This window comes from Parasteatoda tepidariorum, chromosome 4 (genome assembly GCF_982258835.1).
Source record: "Parasteatoda tepidariorum strain Cologne lab strain chromosome 4, Ptep-v5.0, whole genome shotgun sequence".
Lineage (NCBI taxonomy): Eukaryota > Metazoa > Arthropoda > Arachnida > Araneae > Theridiidae > Parasteatoda > Parasteatoda tepidariorum.
In genome coordinates, this window is record NC_141758.1 from 82136559 (window position 1) to 82148482 (window position 11924).

At 31.2% G+C, this 11924-nt stretch overlaps 1 protein-coding gene across 5 annotated transcripts in view; it reads right to left on the reverse strand.

Annotated features, from left to right (window-relative positions):
* Positions 1-4674: 4674 nt before the first annotated feature.
* Positions 4675-11924, reverse strand: part of LOC107444240 (uncharacterized) — a 34453-nt gene continuing 27203 nt past the window's right edge. For all 5 annotated transcript variants that reach the window (XM_087161479.1, XM_087161478.1, XM_087161480.1 and 2 more), the window contains exon 4: positions 4675-5803. In XM_087161479.1, the coding sequence (XP_087017605.1) occupies positions 4721-5803 (1083 nt within the window). In that variant the 3' untranslated portion in view covers positions 4675-4720. The remainder of the gene's footprint in view (positions 5804-11924) is intronic.

Genomic DNA, 11924 nt, shown 5'->3' on the forward strand with positions numbered 1-11924 from the left:
GCAAGATTGTAAAAAGGATTGCACTTGCTTTACATTTTTCGGTTGGGGTATATTGTTTATAGCTTCCACTTTAGCAGGATCAAGTTCTAATCCCTTAGGCGTTATCCAGTGTCCCAAGTACTTTACTTTTTCACAAGCAAAGTGACATTTCTCTCGTTTAGCATTCAGTTTAAATTCGATGAGCCTCTCAAACACTGCTTGAAGATCGGAGAGATGGTTCTCAAAAGTGTCCGACAAAACAAAGATGTCATCAAGATAAGATAAAGCTAATATATCCTTCAAGCCTCTTCTGAAACGATCAATCAACCTTTGGAATGTGGCTGGAGCATTTCGTAGACCAAACGGCATCCTTAAGTACCGGAAAGTTCCATAGGGACAAACAAATGCTGTTTTATCCTGATCTGGTGGATAAACTGCAATTTGGTGATAACCAGATCTAAGGTCTAATGTTGACATATAAGGTGTATGCTTAGCCTCATGCAATAATTCATCCATTAATGGTAAAGGATATGTATCTGGTACAGTGAGGGAATTAAGTTTGCGGTAATCAATACATAACCTAATGCTACCATCCGGTTTAGGCACAAGAACCACAGGTGAAGCGTACGGCGACTCGCATTCTTCGATGACACCTTGAGCCAAGAGATTGTCTAGTTCTTTCCTGAGAATTTCCTTTTTAACAGGCGTCATTCTGTATGGTGGCGTTGCAACAGGAGGATTATTTCCCGTCTCAATACGATGTTCGGCGAATGGAGTAACTTCTCCCCCTAGTTGAAAGCATCTTTCATACTTTTTAAGAAGAGCATTAATTTGATTTCGTTGATCAGGCGTAAGACCTTTTCCTTCATCTTTACGCAAAGCAAATGGGTTAGTTTCAACCTTCGCTACAGGAATGCGTTCAGAGGATTCGCAATCCTCAACTAATGAATACCTTTTCTTAGGATTATCACCAAAATACCAAGACTTGGTTGATGCTGCTAATACTATATTAGCCTTCTTTAAAAAATTTATACCCATCAAGGTTCTGTTAGCTTTAGCTTCAGGTAAAACTATAAATTCTGTTTCAATAATTCTACCTTCAACAGTTACTGGCAGTACAGCTGACAAAGTTTCTCTAGATTGGGTCACACCATCAGCTAATGTAACATTATGAGTGTGCTTTTTCAATGCTACTTGATTTTCCTTGAATAATTCAAACATGCGCTCACCTGCAATACAACGGTTTGCTCCTGTGTCTGCACAGACATACACCTCCTTATTGCAGATCGTAATAGGTATATTCGGAGTTGACCCGGTCGAAGTATTACAACTATAGAGCATTACCTTTCTTGCTTCAACAGTTTCTTTCTGTTCTGCAACGGAACAATTAGGGCATTTCTTTCTTATAAACCCTGGTTTTCCACAACCATAACAAGATATCTTCGATTCTTTATTCGAGGAAAACTCGTTTCTTTTTACTGCATAATTAGGCTTATTTAATTTCGAGTAACTATCCTGAGATAAGATTTCTCTCTTACTTTTAACAGCCGTATCCTTCCTTACATAAGTGGATCTAAGGTTATCGTAGGCGTCAAGCTTATCAGCTAAAGTATCTGGCGAGTTTAATTGTTCCCACTCATCCAACAGATGTTCCTTGCAATCAGGAGGAACTCTTCTTTTTATTTGATCCGCAATGATCAGATTCTGAAGATCCTTAAAAGTGGTAACATTCAGCTCATTCAACCAATTCTCGAAATAAGCTCTCAGTTCAAAATAATGATCACGCCAGGTGCTTTCTTTTTGCTTGCGATGAGCAAAAAATAATTGCCTGAATTTCTCGGAACTCAATTTGAAACGCTTGAGAAGCAAATCTTTTACATAGTTAAAATTTGAAGCATTTTCTTCAGACTCACGGGCTATGAGGGTAGAAATCGAACTTGGTATCAGACTTAACAGGTGGGAAACCCAAAGTTGCTCAGGCACTTTTGCTAACTTTAGCTGCCTTTCCAGCAATATCAGAAATAGGGTAATATCATCAGTTTCGGCTTTAAATGGAGGCAGTAACTTTTGAATATCTACTCTGGTCTCAGAATAAGATGTCGGATGTACTACGCTTCCAGTCTCCGCACCTTTAGGTTCTGAAGCTTGCAGTTTGAGTTTTTCCAACTCAAAATTCATTTCCATCTTTTGTTTTTCTAACTCGAATTCTTGTTGTCTACGTTTCTCTTCCAATTTGGTGTCTGCCTTACGTTGTTCTTCCTCACGTAATTCAACTATATTTTTGACCAGTGAATTTACGAAGACCTCGTCTTTAAACAGAGGGGAGGATTTTATAAGCTCGCGCAATTTTGCAACTTTCATGGTTGGTAGAACGTCCAATTCCATCTCAAGTGCTACCTGATATAAAATATCCTTACGCGCCTTGTCAATCTCAGACATTTTGACAAAAAAAAAATATTTTCCCTAAAAATCCTCTAACAACAACATGAGAAAAAGACTAAAAATTCGTTAAAACTTACCTTCACCCATGAGCTTCGTTAACTATTTCAATACATGATATAAAACATTCAGTGATTAAAATATTATTTACCTTTTACTAATAAAAGGTGAAATTTATACCACTCATTAAGATATTTAACAAAATTTCACATTAACACCTTAATTAATATTCATTTAAATATTAATTACCATATAAAATATATAATTTTGTGCATTATATAACAGTCCGCACTTTTTATCATGAGATAATAAACAACTAACTTTTACTATATAGCAATAAAACAGTACTCATAATAAAACTAATTCTTAAACAAATTAAAATATTAATACCAATAATGAACAAATATAATACCAATAATATCAATACCAGCAATATAAATACCAATCATCTACAAAATAATACCAATAATATCAATACCTTAATTAATATTCATTTAAATATTAGTTACCATATAAAATATATAATTTTGTGCATTATATAACAGTTCGCACTTTTTATCATGAGATAATAAACAACTAACTCTTACTATATAGCAATAAAATAGTACTCATAATAAAATTAATTCTTAAACAAATTAAAATATCAATACCAATAAGGAACAAATATAATACCAATAATATCAATACCAACAATATAAATACCAATCATCTACAAAATAATTTTCCTTTAAAAATTAGTGTTCTTTTAAATATTCAAAACAAAGCATCAAAAACATTACGTCATCATTCAAAAGAACAAACCGCAAATTTTTATTTAATAGATATTTCTTCTTTCTTTTCTCCTGAAAGAAAAGAGCCTATCTTCCTTTTTTTTTTTTTTTTTTATTTTACTTTGCTTTGGTTTGGCCGGCCGGCCCAAAATTTAAATATTTAACATATTTTATTTAGCATATTTTAATAATTGTAGGTTTGATTCTGCATTAATTTCTGCAGGTTTGATTCTGCATCATTATTTTCGAAATCCCCGCTTCGGATTTCTAATTCGGAAATACCTAACTTATTGAACGTATTCACATTTTAGAACTTCATAAGAGCAACAGATTTAGGTATACGTTTACCTATCTTTGGTATTTCGACGAAAACTATTTTGAAAACGAATCATGACGAAAACGAAAGCGATGCAAATTTGCACTACATCACTATTTTCGGTTCTTGACCGAAGGCATAAAAATGACGACTTCGGGCCCCATAGGTGGGCCGCCACTATAATAAACCAGGCTAGCTCTCTATGTTATTTTTCAAACATTTTAATTAATATAAAAAAATACAAACACAACACTAACAAATATCAAACAACATTTTTGTACTACATATACACATCTACTTGTAAACAAAACGTTCTACAGAAAAAATCCGAGAGGATCATGGGTGAAGTTTTCCCTAGCTCCCTCTTTCGGGCAAACCAGGCATTACATATGTAGTTTATGTTATTAATAATTTCAAGAAGCCAGGAAAATGACAACACAAAAACCACTAACAGCAATGTTATTTATTAATATTTTTTTTTAAAAAAAGTTCTTTTAGTATTATAGTATTAGATCTTGGAGCAAGGGACAGTGAATTGTCATATATATATATATATATATATATATATATATATATATATATATATATATATATATATATATATATATATATATATATATATATATATATATATATATATATATATATATATATATATATATATATATATATATATATATATATATATATATCACCATGTACCTTTTTTTTCTATTCTAAATCCCTCGAAAAAAATTAACTACACATTTTGTGTATTTAAAGACAATTTGTTTTAATTTTGACTCTTCGTTTAAATTAAAAGAGGGGAAAAAAACGTAATCCTCAGATATATTACATCAGCTTCCTCAAATAGGAGGAGCAATTCAATTTCCATTAGTCTGGTTGGTAAAACATGTCTGCCTTGCCTTTGACTGAGGATGAATAAAGTTTGGATAAAACGAAAGCGCTGCAAAAAAAAAGTGCTGAAACTCATGAAGCTATTCTTCATTTTAGCCGCTAATTGGCTTAAAAAAAGTCGCTGATTTTATGCAACTCATTGTAAATTAGTTGTTTTTATTCATATTTTTTACTAAAATAGTCGCCCTAGTTGATATTGCTTTGAAATAGTCGATTTAGTCGCCAATGGCAGCCCTATATTCATAACAACAACAAAGTTCAATATTCAGAGTATTGTTACTTACAGAAATTTCTTTTTATTAGAATGTCATATTACAGCTCAAGAGGAATAACAAAGTTGATTAAGAAATTTATTAATCCTTAAACTATTTATGGTTTCAGAACACTTAGCCCACCACACATGTGATTCCGGCATTGTAGATGCGCCATCCTCTTTGAGGTCATCGTGTTCTTCGAAATCTTCGATAAAAAAAACCTCATCCTCCTCATCATCATCCAGAGAAGCCCAAATTTCAGCATCTTTACACATTTTATCAATATCCCTATCTGATACCTCGATGCACAAATCTATCCTGTTCATATCAAAACGTTTTAATGGAGTTTCATCAACAGGAAATGAATCAAAAAAATCTCTGAAATACTGCAGGGAGGATCTTCGTAACAACAAAAAACTTTTTATTTTACTGTACGTTTCAATACCACCGGTTCTATATACAAATTTTTCAATAGGTTTAATAGCCTCTACCATCAAAAATCCAATTTTTTTCTTCTCTTCGTCCAAGAAATGCAATTGGTATTTATGGCGTAATGCTCTTAGAAGGTCTGCTGTACAGCTCCTTGTAATATCCATTAAAGTAGTAGAAATTTCTTCTAAAGCATTAAAGTTTCTGTCACGCAAATTATAACCATTACGATTACTAAGACTAGAACCATACAAATTAATAAGACGTTCGAATTCTTGTATGAAATGCATTAAATATTCTTCTGAATTCTGTTTTCCACAGTCAAAGTTATCAATATCCAAAAGAGATCGAGATATAAACTCACTTACTTCTTTTAAGTCATTAGATCTATTCTCAAGGGACATCAAGATAAATTTATTTATGTTATATTCAGGTTTTTCAGTATGAATTATGTCTTTAAGACGATTCATAATTAAATCACTAATTAAAGATTTTGGATTCGTATCAGTAACCGAATTAAGTATTTCAGTAGGAATTACGTTTTGAAGACGATACATACCACCATAAAAGAAGTTTTTATTCGTATGCGAGAAGTTTTTATTCGTAAGTTTATTCATAGAGTCAAGCAAATCACAAAACTCCCAGGCATTGTTACTACTCTTGGTGTCTTTCAAGTGCTGCAGGAGTCTCTCTTTTCTTGACATATAATAAAAAGGCACCTGAAAAAAAAATAGTATAAAAATAACGACTGTCTAAAATTACAGATTTTCTCCGTTGGAGTGGTGTTTTGAAATTTTGTGAAAAATATTTAAGTTAAAAATTGAAAAACTTATTTCGATTAAAAAATTTATTTTTCGCAATTTGAGCATGTCAAAAATTAGTTTCTCAAGATTTGATGGCTATAAAAATATCGTGATTTTAAAAGAAAGAGAAATAGAAATTTAAAAAAATACTTTTAATAAATAAATACGAAAAATAATTAGAAAAAGTAAAGAAAATCGTAGTACACACATTCCTACATAATTGAAAAGAGGAGGAGAGGGAAAGGAGGAGGGTAAAAAGCATGGAACCGGTTTTCTCCCCAGATGGCGTAATCGAGCTTTGCTATCGCGCTTACTTACAAAGGTTTTGACACCTTATAAGCATTAGGAATGTTTAAAATTTTTATGTATTGAAGATAAGAAATTGGTGTTCAGGTAATGTAGGGGCATTGTAGGGGGTGTTTAATTTTAAATATAATCAATCATCAATGCCTTTACCCATTCACCCTCAAATGTATGAGGATTTTCCAGATGTAGATGAAGCTTGATATTGCGCATGTCCAGTGGACAATGTATAGTTTGTCTTTGTAAAAAACTCTCCATAGCCATTCGTCTGGAGTGGTGGCTATGGTTACGAGGTTCAACTATTTCAAGATTAAGTTGGGTCATTATTTAAGACAGTTTTTGAGTCGGGCTGGCAGGAGAAAGAGAATCAAGAAAGAAAGATGCTCCACTATATAAAATGCACTATGTCTTGTTTCCATAGCAGCAGACGGCCTTAGACTTCGTGGCGTGGGGAGTTCTTTCTATAGACAAACTATATAAGTGAAATTTGATCACTTGAATATGAGACAACTTTATATGCGCGACAAACACAATCACTGAATTTTTTTTCTTTCTCTTACTTAGTTTTATTATCCAACAATAGTTACTACTAGTTAGTTACTACTACTTAGTTTTATTATCCTTTCGTAATTCCAGCCAGTCCAATGTATTTTAAATTTAATAAAAACTGTTGTTTTAAAAGCTTATCCCAAAAAGAGCAAATTGTCAAAAGAGAGAAATATAATAAATCATATAAAAATGATTTGCAAAGATAAAGTCAGTTTAATTTTTGTGTTTTACTATTTTCAGAAGATTTAAAAATTATGGATGAATTTTCATTCTCATTTAAGTACAAAAGTTTTTTTTTTTGAAAATATGGAATAGAATACTATTGACAAGTGAATGAATTTTACGATGGGTATTATAGTTAAAAACAAACAGCTATTTTTAATAAAGTTTCAATTAATGTGTATTTTTGTATAACTCTATTTTTATAACACTGTTTTTTGAATGAAAAAATATTATTAGTTTTTTTGTGAAATAAAAAAAAAAAATTCACGAGTGTGAAATTACAGAATTTAAAAAAAATTAACGATTCGCTAATTAAAGTTGTAGGGTGATTTCATTTATTGTTAATTTAATGAAAACAATATTAATAAAAATAATACCAAGAAATATTAATTAAATCATAAAATAATTGAGAATTTTACATTTTTATTTCAGAATATTCTATTTTAAACTATTTTTACCTGAAACTGCCTTTCAGCAAAATTTTTTGGAATATTAAATTTGCAATTTAACTAGAGAGAAGTTTTAAAATAGCTGATGTTTGTCCTCACATAAAAAGAATTATTATGCATAATGATGTTGCTGTAAGATCCTAAATATTACTAAAGATACTTCTAATAAAATATATCAGAATTTAAGAAATTACTCGACTCCATAAAAATCATGATTTAGAAATGCAAATAAGATAAGCAGCGAAATAAGGAATCACCAAATAGCAACCTTTCTCAGAATTAGAGGAAAGAAGATTTGTCATCGTTGTTGTAGCTTATCCTCCAAATGTTTGACAAAGTCAGACAAGGTCCATCAGACCGTTGACCCTAAGGAAATCTAGGAAGAGAAGGGGGGATACGTTTAGGACATTAATTAGGCCCATCTTACAGTATGGTTTCCCTGTTTATAACTGTGCCTCAGTCACCAACTTGGGTAAATTGAAGAAGCTTCAACTCAGTGCTGCTAGAAATATTACTGGACTAAGACGCAGCTGTCCGAGAGAAGTAGTTCTCTATGAGGCTAATTTGCAACCTCTCCAAACTATAAGAAAGGCCAACCTTACCAAATATTATAACAAACTTTCTAGCTACGGTCAGCATAATAGAACCTCCCTATATTTAAACAACTAGAATGACAATCAAAGACTTAAGAAGAACAGCTTCTTCAGTCAGGCTGAGTTTCTGAGTTTGCCTCATACGGAAATTGAGGAACACTCCTTAAAATTTTGTCTGAATCCCTCAGAGGGACTCCCAAGAGTTTATTTCCACTTCGATTTTACTACCCCGTTCACCAAGAAGGTTTTAATTCCAGCTCATCTCTGACAGTTGGCTTTAGAAATCATAAAAAAGATCCCAGACAATGCTATAAAAAGTTTTACGGACGGCATTTAACTGGACGACCACGCAGGGAGTGGCATCTACATTGGGAAACCAGGGGATCTGCTTCCGCAACCCTGATTTCTCATCGGTCTTCAAAAGTGAATCAATCGCAATTGAACAATGCCTTGAAGCTGTTATTAATGACTAAATTTTCATCGTTTTATCATTAATAATCTAAAATTAGGTTTTATGTCGGAAAGTTAAATTCCTAGTTCTTGTGCTACATGCAGTCTAATGAAGGATTCGTTTTTTGTTTATGTACAGTTCGCAAAAAAAAAAAAAAAATATCACCCTGAAGAACTTTCGTTCTAATGATAGAATTTTGCAACTTAGTCCCAGATAGTAAAATAATTATTACAGCAATTGTTTCAATTAAACTAACCATTAGTTGTCATCAAATAAAAGGTTTGGTTGATAAACAATTATCGAAAAAGTACTCTTAAATTAATCATTTATCTTGGGGATAATTTACAATTTAATTGAGTTTTAATCAATGAAAATTATACCTTTAAACATTATTTTTATCAAGAGTAAAATATTGAATTTATAGGCCGAGACGAAACAATAACTTTAAATTATGGAAAGTACAATCACTACTCTATTACCATTTTTTTTTTTCCATTTACAAAATTAACTCTCTTGATATACAGTTATTTTAAAGATGGCAACGACAACTGAAAAGCTTTCTTCGACAGTTTCGTTATTTCCTTTTAAATAAAAAGAAATTAAAACTGCAAAGCACAGGTATTACTTTTTAGTACTTTAGTATTAAAGAGCATATTTTTCTCCACTAAAATCTGTTATCAATTTTTAAACTTCTGTAAAAATAAAGTATTCAGTATTATCTTATCCTCTAACATTAACGGGTACTTACAGAGTGATGGGCGTTAAAAAGAGGGGCAAGTAACCTAAGTCATTTTTAGAAAGGAGGACTTTTAAAAAAAAACCCAGTAATTATGTTACACAAAAAATATTCATATTTTTTAAAATTTTTTTAGGAGTGGGATGCGGCTATTTTTAAAATCTCTTTACGGAGCAGATCAGTTATATGTCATTCACTCCATATAATTGTTTTTCCGTACTGTAGTTTGTCATTTGAAAATAAAGTTCAAATTGACAAACGATGAAATATTAAATTTTCATAGCTTCGTAAATTAGTAAAAAAATTTTTTTATTTTAATAAAAGGAAATGTGTCGGTATATGCTCTTATCAATGCATTTTTTTTGTCTTCTTAAAGCGAAAATTTATTTAGGTAGCGGAGGTACGGAATTTCTATACCAGCCTTGGAGGAATGGGTGCCCCGGGTTAATATGGATCGATTTAAAAGAAAAAGGTTAGGATTAAAAAGGTTTTTTTTTCTCAACTTGAATACGTAATTTAAATTATTTATTAATTTATTTCGTGTCATGCATTTTGAATTTTTTACGTTATTATTTGTGAATTTACCGTTTAAGTTTTTACTAATATCCTTATTATTTTTAATAAAATTGTATCCTTATACGAATATAATAAAAATAAAAAGGCATTAAAACTAAAAAAAAAAATTATTAGTATTACCTAGGACAGCAGATTTCAAACGGTGTTCCGCGGAACCCTAGTGTTCCGTAATAGGAGTTCTGATAGTGAGTACTTTTTACAGCCGCAGACAGCTGACCACCTAACTGTAACAACCTGCTTCTGCACCCTGAAGTTCAATGTCTAAGACATAGGTTCCAAAATGGTGTTCCACGGAACCTGATGGTACCTCGGAAAAGCTACAGTGGACCCACGAGTTAGTACTTTTTTATAGCTAATGATGAGTATTGAAACCAAATACAATCTATAATTTATTTAATCTTTCTGTTACTTTAAGAAATTATTTCTAGCTAGGAGGCTTCGCCCCCTGCTCGCTGAGGTTTGACAACCCCCGGAACTGCTTTCGCAGTTCATTTCTAACTTGTGGATCCACTGTAGCTTTTCCAAAGTACCATAAGGTTCCGTGGAACACCATTTTGGAACCTCTGTCTTAGACATTTGACTTAGGGTGCAGAAGCTGGTTGTTACAGTTAGGTGGTTAGTCGTCTGTGGCTGTAAAAAGTACTCACTAGCGGAATTCCAACAATTCTTTACGGAACCCTAAGGTTCCGTGAAATACCGTTTGAAATCTACTGTCTTAGTTAATACTAATAATTTTTATTGAGTTTTAATGTCTTTCTATTGTTATTATATTTGTATAAAAATACAATTTTATTTCAAATATTTTTTTGTTACAAAATTGATCTTTATATTAAAAATATTATCGATAATTAATAATAAGGATATTAGTAAAAAACTTAAACGGTAAATTCACAAATAATAACGTAAAAAAAAATCAAAATGCGTGACGCGAAATAAACTAATAAATAATTTAAATTACGTTTTCAATATGATAAAAAAAAACTTTTTAATAATCAAAATAAGCTTAATTAAAAATAATAGATTCAAAATCCGAACAACCAATTCTTTTTAATCGATCAATATTAGTCCGGGGCACCCATTTCTCCAAGGCTGGTGGTGAAATTCCGTACCTCCACTACCCAATTAAATTTCCGCTTTAAGAAGATAACAAAAATGAATTGACAAAACCATATACATTAAAATAATTTTTTTTTTTTACTAATTTACGAAGCTATAAAAATTCAATATTTCATCGTTTGTCAATTTGAACTTTATTTTAAATTGACAAACTACTGTACAGAAAAACAATTATATGGAGTGGAATGACATTTAACTGATCTCCTCAGCAAAGCGATTTTAACAATTGCCTCATCCCACCCCTTAAAAATTTTTTAAAAAATATGTATTTTCTGTGTAACATAATTGGTTATACACTTTTATTTATAATTAAAAACATTAAGATGTGAATTGAATATTCAAAAATTTTTTTTTTTCCTTTTAAAAGTTCTCTTTTTCTAAAAATGACTTGCCCCTCTTCTTAATCCCCATAAGTACCCATTAATGTTAGAGGATAAGATAATACTGAAAATAATCGATTCGTTTCACAAAACAGCTCTTTTAATGTTAAAAGATATAAAATCGCTCAAATGAGTCGAACAACCAGCTCATAGAATCATTTAAATACTGTAATGTTAAAGTATAAAAAATCGACACAAAAATCAACTCTTTGAGCCAATATTATTGTTTAGAGATAGGATACATTTCGAAAGAATCGATTCATTTGGCTTAATGATTCATTTAATGCTAAGAGAAGCAAACAGTTCATTGAATCATTAATTCGATTCTCAACTTTTTTTTCTTCCCTATTTCAGTTTGTTTTCATCCAATCAGAGGTTCGTATTCATATTTCAATTTATTATCCAATCAGCGCAACAATTTCATTTTCTGTAGCTTTCGCTTCTTGATTTTGAATAAACGATAACATGGAACTCCGCTTTGCTTCATTTTTACAGAAGGTTAAAAATTGATAACAGATTCTAGTGGAGAAAAATACGCTCTTTAATACTAAAGTACTAAAAAGTAATACCTGTGCTTTGCAGTTTTAATTTCTTTTTATTTAAAAGGAAGAACCGAAACTGTCGAAGAAAGATTTTCAGTTGTCGTTGCCATCTTTAAAATA